General features: G+C 39.7%; 1 protein-coding gene across 1 annotated transcript in view; it reads left to right on the forward strand.

The window, feature by feature from the left end:
- Positions 1-12,673, forward strand: part of LOC128861380 (G-protein coupled receptor dmsr-1-like) — a 145,278-nt gene that overhangs the window by 88,990 nt on the left and 43,615 nt on the right. The window contains exon 2 of the mRNA XM_054099492.1: positions 8,722-8,989. Coding sequence (XP_053955467.1) covers positions 8,928-8,989 — 62 coding nt within the window. The 5' untranslated portion in view covers positions 8,722-8,927. The remainder of the gene's footprint in view (positions 1-8,721; positions 8,990-12,673) is intronic.

Below are 12,673 nucleotides of genomic sequence, written 5' to 3' on the forward strand. Positions count from 1 at the left end.
TCACTTGAAGGTTCAACGCATACTCGTACATTTGAATGTACACAGAAACACACGAATAGCGAATCAATGATTTTGCATGCCATTTAAAGGGCACAAGAATTTATAAATTCGTGCCGAGGCTACCATAGCCGAGCGGGCTCGAAATCCACAATAGGAATGAAACATCAAAATTATGGAAAATAAATTTTTCTAATTCTGTTTTGTTTTATAATTGCGCTCACCTTCAGCAGGTAATGAAAAACTTTCGAGTGTATTTCTACCATTAAAACAAAACTTCTCATAAAAACCATCTGCCGTTTGACGGCGATATAAAACTGCAGGTCCCTACGCTTATCAAGATTCACGCTACAAGTTGGAAAAAGTTCATAGAGTTTTTCTATTTTCTTTTATATTATATTACAACGATTTGGTTGCTGTTTGGCAAAGGGTAAAAATTCTGTCGATAGAACTCTTTCTGGTCTACAAAACCATGCTTTTGCATTTTTGAGTGATTTAGTTTGTTATTAGTTTCGAGTCTTAGAAATGGAATACCCAGGAGGAAAAAATCAACATTACTCGACAGCTGCTCTTCTTTGCTTTTCATTTAGGTCAAAAAGCTGCCGAAACAGCCCGGAATATTTGCGACATGTATGGAGAAGGTGTCACAAACGAATCTGCAGCACGGAAGTGGTTTGCAAAATTCAAAAATGGCAACATTGACGTCGATGACACGTCCCGCAGCGGAAGGCTTCTGAATTCGATAAAAAGCGTCTTAAATCACTTTTGAAAAGAACGGACGCCAAACCAGTCGTGAATTGGCGGAAAACTAAACTGCGATCATAAAATGATTCTCAATCACCTTCACTCAATGAAAGTTAGCGAAAAATTGGGAGCCTGGTTGCCTCACGAGCTCAACGAAAAAACAAAGAAAGTCTACTTCAAATGGGTTTTCATCTTCTCAGCACTCGCCCGCCATCGAGCAACACGCGTTCGTAAACACCGCTTTTTGTTCCGAATCGTCACGAGAGATGAGATATGGCGCCTATAAATCCATATGAAGAAAAGACAGGAGTGGCTGCTTCCAGGAGATACGCCAAAGCCGACAGCCAAACCCGATCTTTATCCAATTCATCCAAAGAAGATAATGATATGTGTTTGGTGGGACTGGGAGGGGATGGCGCACTGGGAAATGCTCGAAAAGAATACCTCGGTCCACAAGAAGCTCTACATTGCCCAGTTACACCGCGTGAATGAGGCTATTCGTCTAAAAAGAACTGATGGATAAGGTCAAACCATACGCCTTCACCACAACACCAGGCCCCATGTTGCTCAAGTCGTCGAAGCTGCACTCCAAGAGCTCGAATCGGAGGTCCTTCAGCATCCGCCGTATTCTCCGGACCTTGCACCGACCGATTTCCATCTTTTCCGCTTTTCCGATCCTTGTCAAACCATATGAAGGGGGTTACCTTCGATAACGAAGAGCTCCTTAAAAACTGTATCAATAACTTTGACACTAGACAAGGCGATTTTTTGCGAAACGGCATCAACAAATTGGTCGAGAGGTGGGAAGAGGATGTAAACAGCTACGGCGAATGTATAATTAATTAACTTATTGATATAATTATTATTTTTTTGTTCAAATAAAAAGCTTCGGTAAGAACGCTACGAACTTATTCCCCAACCGAATATGTACTTATACGAGTACGTAGATATGTACGAGTATTTATTTATGCTGAGGCGGCATAATGATTATTTATTTAATGCCACGCAACAGCCACTGCCATTTGGCTTTCTAATACCACAAAATATGCTAATAAGATCGCATTTGAGAAGGCTAAGTTCGAGTGAAAAGTTCGGTAGACTTTTTTTCGTGATAATCACCGTTTTCTTTGAAACTCAATGAGTCGCAATAAATTTTCTTGCGAATCGCATAGTTCGCTGAAGCTTGCAAACAAAACAGAAAAAAAAGCAAAAAAAAAAAAAAAACAAAGTATATCACAATGAAACAGAAAATAAAGGAACGTTTTTTGGTTTATTGTGCACGCGCATACACAAACTTAAGTAGGTTTTTATTCACACAGCACGGCCTAAAGAAATCGGACTATATATACCAAATACACCAAATTTCATATATTGTGCCATATAATTCCTTATAACGAATGCTGGAAATTTTTTTATATGGAGAAAATGCGGAGGATGAACAGCAAAAAAATGCCAAAAATCAACGCAAACCGGGTTTTTCGACTGGTGCTACATTTAGTTGACAAAAAATCCCCCTCACGGATATTGATTGTCCCACAACAATTTTGCCATGATAGCGACAATTCAAGCAGTGCGAGAAGCAGCTGAGAAAACCGGCCTGAAATACAGGAAATATGCAAAATTTCTCAATTGATGGTGTCGATCTCGAAGATGTGCAATATTTTTGCTATTTAGGCAGCGTGAAATGGGTCTCTAGAGGTTCGAGCGATGATATCAAAAGCCGAATAAAGAAAGCTATGGCAGTATTTGGCTCTCTGCAAGCAATTTGGAATGCATCACACATATCATGGCGTACAGAAACTGTAACTTTTAACTCCAACTTTACTTAATGGTTGTGAAAGGTGGAATGCAAAATCAGCTGACTCAAGCTCATTACAAGATTCTATAAGCAGATGCCTTCGAAAAATTCTCAGAATATTCTGACCAAATAAATCTTCTTTCCCAGAAGTCAATACTATCAGAGCTCCACAAAAAAAAATGGGGATGTATTGGCAATGTTCTACGCAGAGGTAATGGATAAAGTCAGCCATTGACTAGAATTCCCAAGGAGGCGACTGCTCGAGTCAGAAACAACTTAACTGGAATGAAGTTAAGAAATTGGCGCAAAACAGAACCAAACAGAATGAACGGAAGAAATTCGTTGTGGCCCTATGTTCCACACTGGAACTCCAGGAATTTATGATGATGAAATGTCAATCCTTTCCACTTACGGCTCGATAACGTTTACAAATCATACAATTGTATTATAAAAAACGACGTACTGTGAAAAGTGTTCATCGCACGCTGAGGCCAACTTATAGTGCTCAGCGATGAGGCCTATTTTTGGCTTAGAGACTACGTCAATAGGCAAAATTGTTGTATTTGGGTTGAAGAGCAGCCTTTCAAGAACAGTCATTACATCCATTGAAAACAACGGTTTAGTCGGATTCCTCCTATGGCTGGAGGAATCATCGGCCCATATTTCTTCAAAGACGAGGCAAGTCCATGACGTGGTCCTAATGGTATCGGAATCGTTTTCCTTAGTCATGACTGAGATAAGGTAAAGGCTGTACTCAGTCGCTGGGCTGCCAGTTACGGCCTCATAGTCAACTCTAACAAAACGGAGCTGGTGCTATTTACCACAAAATATAAACCTCCATACTTTAGACTTCCCAAACAAACAACCACGTTCTTCCGCTTTCTTCGGAAGCTAAGTATCTTGGAGGGACACTTGACTCCAAACTCCATTGGCAGCTACACATTGAAAATCGGATAAAGAAGACCAGTATAGCTTTCTACTCCTGCAAATGCATGTTCGGAAAAGAATGCAGACTCAAGCCACAGGTCGTATTTGGATGTACAACGTAGTGGCTGTGCCAACTTTTACGTATGAATGCCTGGTTTGGTGGAAAGCTCTTCGGAAGGGCTATAATATCTATAAACTGAGGAGGGTGCAAAGGACTGCATGTATTGGCATCACTGGAGCATGTGGAACTTGTCTCAATGCTGCCCTGAATACCTTTTTGCTACTTACTTACTTACTTCCAATCGATTTATACGTTATTTCCATCGCTGCTCAAAGTGCAATCAAGTTAAAGGAGGTTGGCCTCTAGAGGCAATCTCTCAAGGGACATGATAGCATTTTCGGGCAGTTAACACCATTTTTCTCTAAACTTCGGACAGATCTCTCAATCCGCAAATTGGAGCTTTAGGCTCGTGTCCAGGACAATCTGACCAAGTAGGCAGGATTGGAGCGAGGCGAAATTTGGCACCTCTGTCTTCACTGGCGGTTCCAAGATGAAATCGGGAGTCGGAGCAGGAGTTTTCTCTGTATTAGCCAATTTATCTATTTCTTTAAAACTGCCGAATGCTGCTATTGTTTTTCAGGCAGAAGTGTTTGCGATCCTGCAGGAATGCAAAATACTTAGGGAGCGTGGGTGTGAGGGAGATATTAACATTTTTTTCGATAGTCAAGTCGCGATCAGTGTTCTAACGACGCCTTGGTGCAGATTCAAACTAGACAAGTCCTATAAGGGGGAGTCGAAATTTCATGGATGCGCGGGTAGTATTTCTCCAATCTGGGTCCATGGGCATAGGATTATAGAGGGAGTTTGTCAGGAAGGAAACTGAATTAGTCACAGGGATCTCCTACCTGGCCATCGGCATCCCTCTGACTGTTGTTAAAGGGGAATTCCACAACTTACTTTTGAGGAAAGCGCAAAAAAGATGCAGCTCCATTTCTTCATCTGCTATTGTAAAAACTCAGGTAATAAGGTCCAATCAGTTGGTTGACGGTGGGCTTCAGCCTTTCACACAATACGCTCGCTAGAACCTTATAGGTGATATTTAGAAGCTAATCCCGCGGTAATTGGCACAGATTGCAGGATCGCTCTTCCTATGGATTGAGCAGAACACACTTAAATTGCAATCGGCAGGCATGCTTTCATCCGACCATATTTTGCATAGAAGCTGATGCATGTACCTTACCAGCTCGTCGCCGCCATGTTTGAACAGCTCAGCCGGCAGTCCGTCGGCGCCCGCGGCTTCGTTGTTCTTTAGCCGCGTTATCGCTATTCTGACCTCGTCATGGTCGGGTAGCGGAACGACAATTCCGTCGTCAACGATTGGGCTATCGAGATCTTCACATTCTCAGTGACATGCGCAACTGCCACTATTTAATAGGTTCGAGAAGTGTTCCCTCCATAATTTAAGTATGCTCTGGATGTCAGTCACCAGATTGCTGTCTTTGTTCTTACAGGGAAACGCCCTGGTCTTGAAACCTTCTGCAAGCCGCCGAATTTTCGGGCGTTGTTCCTATTGGCCAGCATCTCAATCTCCTCGCACTCATGTATTTCGGTCTCTCGTTTCTTCTTTCGGATAATACGTCTCTCTTCCTTTTTTAGCTCTCTTGCGCCCGAGGGCACCGTGGCTCTATAGGCGGCATCCTTCCTTTCCGCGGCAGCATGACATTCCTCGTCATACCAACTGTGTTTTCGAGCTCGCCGGAATCCGATTTCTTCCTCGGCGGTGGTACGTAGAGAACGAGAAATGCTGCTCCATTGCTCGTGCATGCCGGTTTGTTGGGCAGTACTTTCTGAGAGCAGGACTGAAAGTCGAGTGGCGAATCTTCAGGCTGCCTGTTGTGATTGCAGGGCTGCATACTCTAAATTTTTGCTGAAAATTCTGTTCAAAATTTTTTGAATTTTCTTGACAATTTTTTGAACCTTTTTTTTACTTTTGTACAAAGTTTGAAACTTAAATAACTGTAACTTTTATATGGTTTTCGTGCTAGTACCTAAAAATATATTTAAAAAAAAAATTTAATTATATAAAAATAATCAAAACTTTGCAAAATGTCACAGTGCTGCCATTGTGAGCAGATATGTAGAGATATATGTTCATATCTATCTCGACTTCTTTATGCCATTAGCATAATAACGGTTGTATATTTGATATAATGCCCTTGTGGACAAGTGCGCGCGGGTGTAACAAAGTTGGTTGTTGGTAGTTGGCGGCAGCACTTCGCTGCAATAATCAAGCATTACTTTTATGTTACATTGGCCATTCATGAGCACGAAAATAAAGTTTAATACATTCAAACATAGAAGACATCAATGCAAAACCAAACTCAACGAATAAGCAAAATGCGAATAGCAGGAATCGATGCCGCCAAGATAATGAACACTTCCAACGTGACGCTCAGAAGATATCAGCTAATATATGTAGATTGGAAAATGATATTTTCAAATGTGGCTTAATGTTGGGGGACTCGCTTTAGGCTACATACAGTAAATGGGAGTGAAAGCAAGTAAATATCAGGCCAATGCTGCGCGCTTCACATATTAAAAAACCATTTCACAAGTATTAAAGATGTTTATCAGGCTGGAAGCTTGAAGTTGAAATAAGATTAGGCGACTACTTTTGATTGAATGGCGCTGAAAACTCAAGCTGCAATCCGTAAAAATGTATACAAATTAGGCCAAGAGAAGGCTGAAAAACAATACTGCAGTCGGCCGAGAAAAAAGATGGGCGGCAATAAGTGCGACGCAGAAAAGGTGACTTTGAATGTAAGACTTGTGCAGCCAACTTTAAAGTTTGGCGGAACATCGTGGATTTTGTGGGGTTGTGCGAATTTATGAATTCGAATTGAAATGGAATTGTGAATAGGCGCAAATTTTTCTTAAGCACACAGCCAATATCACCAATTACTTTTAAGGTCAAGAGATAAGATTTAAAATGATGGGGAGGTTCAGGTGGGGTGGCGTTACATTACTGCTCTTCAAACTTCCCACACTTTTTATGAACTTTAGATGTTGCTGAAGAAAAGAGAATGTTGCTCGTCCGTTCTCAATTCATCTGACCACCCGAGTCTGGTGAAAGCCGGACGGCTTCCCAAGAAACGCTCTGATAATGCCGATGGTAGACTTATGTTGCCTATTATCAACTGCTTACTTTAATTAAGTGAATTATTTATTGAGTAGCTTTCAGTGGTTTTGAAATACTTGATCCGTTCATTCAATTATTGTACGCAAATCACTTTGCTTTATATTAGATTGTGGAATAAGTTCGTAGCGGTTTTACCGAAGACTTTTATTGAAACAAAAAAAAATAATTATATTAATAAGTTAATCAATTATATATTCGCCGTAGCTGTTAACATTCTCTTCCCACCTCTCGACTAATTTGTTGATGCCGTTTCGTCAAAAACCGTCCAGTCTGGTGTCAAAGTTGATGAGCCAGGTTTTAAGGAGCTCTTTGTTATCGAAGGGGAAGCCTTTTATATGGTTTGACAGGGAGCAGAAAAGATGGTAATCGGTCGGTGCGAGGTCCGGATAATACGGCGGATGCTGAAGAACCTCCCATTCGAGCTCTTGGAGCGCGGCTTTGATAACTTGTGCAATATGGGACCCGGCGTTGTCGTGAAGGAGTATGGTTTGACATGTCGGTCAGGTCTTTTCCGTCGAGTAGCCTCATTCACGTGGTATAGCTGGTCAATGTAGAGCTTGTTGTTGACCGTGGCATTCTTTTCGAGCATTTCCCAGTGCACTATGCCCTCTCGGTCTCTGCTTTGGATGAAGATCCGACTTGACTCTCCGCTTTGGCGTGCCACCCACTGCTTTCTTTGCTTTATATTGATGTATAGATTTCAACTCATTCTCATCTCCCGTGACAATTCGGTACAAAAAGCGGGCGAGAGGCTGACGACGACTTTCTTTGTTTTTTTCGTTGAGTTCGAGAGGCACCCAGGCTCCCAATTTTTCGCTAACTTTCATTGAGTGAAGGTGATTGAGAATCATTTTATGATCGCAGTTCTTTATTTCCGCACTGAATTGGCGACCACTCTTTCAAAACTGATTTGAGACGTTCTTCATCGAATTCAGAAGACATTCCGCTGCGGGACGTGTCATCGACGTCAATGTTGCCATTTTTGAATTTTGCAAACCATTTCCGTGCTGCAGATTCGTTTATGACACCTTCTCCATACACGTCGGAAATGTTCCGTGCTGTTTCTAAAATGCAGAGAAGAGCAGGTGTCGAAAATGTTGAATTTTGCGTCCTGTTTATTCCATTTTTAAGCCTTAAAACCAATAAAAATTAAATAACTTAAAAATACAATTAAGATAGTTGAGCAGAGCGGAAAGAGTTCTATCGAATGAATTCTTACCCTTTGGCAAACAGCAACCAAATCGTTGTAAGATAAAAGAAAATATAAAAACGCTATGAACTTAAAGCGAATAGCTTGAGGTATTGGACAAGGGGCGGGGCACTTTTCATGTAAATTTAAATCTCAAATCGCTTTTTTCGGTAACCACAAACTATTTTATGGTCAATCCTTATCTACTGGGCGATACTACGACTACTAACATGGCGATGAATTTCGTGTCGAGGAAATCAAAATTGCACGTAATTAACTGTTGGAATATCGACATCATAAACCATTCACAATTTCAGCGCCCTGGCTTGCATTTTCGCCTTTTTCAAAGAAAAACTGTAAAATGTACCGAATTTTCTGTTTAGTGACTTTCATTATTAGCACCCTGTGACTCACTATTGTGAGTTATTGAATGGAACAACCAAAAAACAGCAAACGAGTCTTGTTAGTGTGAAATGTTGCCTTGTCAACGAGCATAAACTTTAAATTGTTTGGCCGATACTTTACGGAGTATGGATAACTACAGCCATCTAGCGAAAAAATAATGCATTTTTTCTCCCCAACTGTGACTTGATTCTCTATACTCCCCCCAGTTCCATTCCTATGTATAGCCGTTCGTGTGTGCAAGCTGTTACAAAAAAGCTAAATCGTATCATAATTCATTTTCAGTTGCGCAGTTGAGTAGTCAGTCCATTAACATAATTCTTGAGTAGTATCCAACTTTATGTAGAATATAAATTAAGAGAACTGCTATAAAAATAGTAATTATAAAATTAAATAGTAGTTATCACACGCATAATTTTTCCCGTATTACTCACTACACATTTTTCTGCTTCCATCCTTTCCAGAATGCAGCATTAAAACGCAACCTTGAATTCAGAATAGCAGGACAATTTGGTGTGCTAAGTGAAGGATAAAAAAGCGCGCAGCGGCAGTCGTACGCAGAATTAATTGCAGGTGGGGAAATTTGAGAGAAGCCACAAAAAACAATTCAATCATTCAGCAACACGCCGGGGGTTATTTGATAGACGGAAAGTTAAATGACAGCAGCATAATGGTCACAAACGAATCTCAACCGATTTACTGCGGCAGAGGCTTTGACAACTTTCACACCAGGTGAACAAATAAATATACTCATGTTTACAGACTCATAAACTTCTATGGCAATACCAAAATATGGCAACATACCATTTTTTTATTTGCACTTACTTTTTTGGATTCATCATTTGTGACAGATGTCAATAAAATTACTTTATTTATGACGGAGATATCCCATTATGTGGGCGGTGGCCGACTTCGGTTATAGAAAAAATGCATAAAACCGCCAGAAAATACAATTTGTCGAAAGGCGAAGCGATTTGGAGCAACTTCAAATTTGCACTTTATTATATCAGAGCTCAATTGGCTATAAAAATCCATACTCGATATTTTTCTGAAAGTTCTGATTAAAATGTATAAAATTTTCGTACAAATTATTAATTTCTTTATTTGCCTATAACAATTTTTTTTTAATTTTTGCAAAAAAAAACATTTTTATTATATTTTTGCAAAAAAAAAACTTTTGAAAAAAAATATTTTTGTTTTAATTTTTGCCAAAAAATTTTGGAAAAAAAAATTTGGAAAAAAAAAATTTCGGAAAAAAAATTTTGAAAAAAAAATGTTGGAAAAAAAAATTTTGGAAAAAAAAATGTTTTTTTAATTTTACAAAAAAAAAGACAATTTTAATTTTCCCAAAGTTTCAAACTCGAATTTATGTTCATGGTTTTTATAGACGAATAAAGTAGATTAATACATTTATTAAAATCAAACCAGAAACAATTAAATTTTCAAAACTTGCCAGTAGTACTTGCGCTATAGTCTTTTAACGCAGTGTACTTTATATTGCCATAAACTCTGTGACAAATTTTACAATGTTTATGGCGAGAACAAATTCCCAGCCAAAAGTTCCGTTATTTTTGCTTTTGTTCGTATACGCATAAATTCTTCTCAGCTTCGTAATAAATTTCGCTAATTTGTTTGCCGATCAATCAATCGTTTTTCCCAAGCGTTTGTCTTGTCTGTCAGAAAAAGAAGTGGTCGTCCTCGCACGGTTCGAACCAGTGCAGCCATAAAAACCGTTCGATAAAGAACTCGCAGAAATTCCCTTAGACAGCGGAAAATCAAGGCCAGCGAAATGAATTTGTCGACCAGATCCATGTCAGGACTAATTAGAGATGATCTCCACATGAAAGCCTTCCGTCGCTCATCTGGTCATCTTTTGACAACGCGCTCGAAGAAAATTAGACTCGACAGATGCAAGCAGCTTCTTCGGTGGCACGTGATAAACGGCCATAAAAATATTCTTTTCACAGACGAAAAAATTTCCACTGGTGAAGAAATTTTTGATAAGCAAAACGACAAAATCTATGCTAGAACTTCTAAAGACCCAAAAAATATTGTTCCAACAGTTTAGCGTGGCCACTATCCAGCCTCTGAAATATTTAGTTTGGTAGGTAGTGTCGTGTAAAAGCGTTACATCTCTTTATTTATGCGAAAAAGGTTTAACACCTTGGCAAACGTGTACCAGGAGGATGTCTTAGAAGGCGTGATGAAGCAGTTTAGTAGTACTCTGTTCAATGGAGAACTTTGGATCTTCCAGCAAGATTCCACTACAGTCCATAAAGCAGAAATCATCCAGCAGTGGCTAAAAAACAGTATTCTTCGGTTCATTGCCGCAGAAGATTGGCCATCTGGATGCCCAAATCTGATTCCATTGGAGTACAGTTTGTGGTCCGAACATGGCCTGTCGAAGACCCCACACAAATTTTGGGAGCCTCAATATCCATGGAAACCGTGCGTGCTGCCATAGCTGAATGGCCTAATCGTTTAAAGGCTTGCGTAAAAGTAAATGGGTCATGAAAATTTAAATTTGTTTTTTTTATATTTCCAGGATTAAATAAAATTAACTTCATTAAAAAAGTATTACAATTTCATATCACCAAACGGACTTAACTTGTAACAGAACTTATGGCAGGACTAAGTATATGATTAAATCTATCGCGATTCATTTAATGTGTGCTTCGGGCTTCCCTTACTCGCATTTATTCATTTTCGCGATGCTCAATTTACGTAGAGTACATTAACCATAACAAACACATTGCGGTTCGTTAATTGCTTCCGAGCAATCCATTCCCCATTCCGCCTAAAGCAGCCTCACTCATTTTACACCTATCTGAATGATGTACCGGGCTATGCATGCGTATGTGTTTGTGTGTTGGCGTGAAATTGAGTAGGTGTTGTTGCGTGTTACCGCGCATGAAAACAGGCTGTGATTGTCGCAATGCTTTCAGTTCATGTTGATTTAGTCTAATGTTGTCGCACATCTCGCACACTCGGTTGTCCCATGCAAACATACCCTGCAGGGATTAGTACGGCCAGCTCACTTTTCTGCTCAACCAGCTATGCGATTCAGTAACTCATTTCAACGATATTCGCATTGCTATCATTCCTTAAACACGATTTTAACGATTTTTCTATTCGGTAACCCATTTCGTAACGATAATCGATAAAACAAAAGCAGCTGTTTGGGTAACCTGCGGATTATCGCAAACTAAGCGACAACAATTTTCTATTCCGCTTAACTCCACACTTTGCTGAGGTCCTAATTTCTCATTCATCTTAGAGGTTCGAGAATTACACCGATTTCGACTGATAAATAGATAAATCTTGCACTCTTCAAGCTAATTGAATTCTAAATTCTGCCTTTATATTATAAGGCTCTAGCTGCACTGCAATTTTTTGCAACTTGATGTTATCAACGACCTGAAGGTGAGCAATGGGCGGATATTCCCCAGTCATCCGTTCGCCGAAGCACACACAGATGCAATCATGCGTTCTATGCTTTGCGCAAGGTTGAGGTTTCCTATGGCCCAAGTGGAGCGGTAAAAGAAATTCTGTACAAAAAGTATTAAGTAAATATTTTTCAAATAAGGAATTATTTTACGATACTTCCTTTGTGGGAATATATTATATTTACAATAGTTGAAGAAACACTCAAACACGCAACTATTCGCTCATTTTGATATTTAGTTTGAGAATGATGCCACTCTCTATCACTTGGAATAATAGAATATCGTATATGGCTATGACATCGAAACCATAGCCCAATCGTCCCAATGGAAGAGTCCAGAGGAACCAAGCCCAAAAAAAGCACGCCAAGTTCGATCAAATGTCAAGGTTTTGCTCACTGTTTTCTTCGATTACCCTGCCATAGTGCAACAGGAGTTGTTATCGCAAGGTCGTATAGTTAATAAGGAGTATTATATTTAAGTTATGCGCTATTTGCGTAAAGCAATAAGAAAAAGACGCCCGGAATTGTGGAAAAACATTCATGGCTTTTTCATCAGTATAATGCACCTGCTTACTCATATTCTTTTGTGAGAGATTATTTGGCCAAAAACAAAGCCGTTATCATGCTTTAGCCACCGTATTCAGCAGATTTGGCCCCCTGTAACTTTTTCCTGTTCCCAAGATTGAAGAGAACTATGAAAGGACGGCGTTTTACGGCGATTGAGGAGAACCGAACCAAACTGCTGGGAGAGCTCAAGAACATATCAAAAAGTTCATATCACAACTGCTGCGAGGGTTGGAAAAAATGCTGGGGTAAGTGTATTATATCTGAGGGGGCTACTTTGAAGGAGATCAAATAGAAATTGACAAATAAATAAATAATTTTTGATAATTTTTGAGAAATACGAAAATTCATCTTATTTTTTGAGCACACCTCGTACATAGCTCTATAGCATTGGCCGATTCTATGGT

The sequence above is a fragment of the Anastrepha ludens genome, chromosome 4 (assembly GCF_028408465.1).
Source record: "Anastrepha ludens isolate Willacy chromosome 4, idAnaLude1.1, whole genome shotgun sequence".
NCBI classification, from domain to species: Eukaryota; Metazoa; Arthropoda; class Insecta; order Diptera; family Tephritidae; genus Anastrepha; species Anastrepha ludens.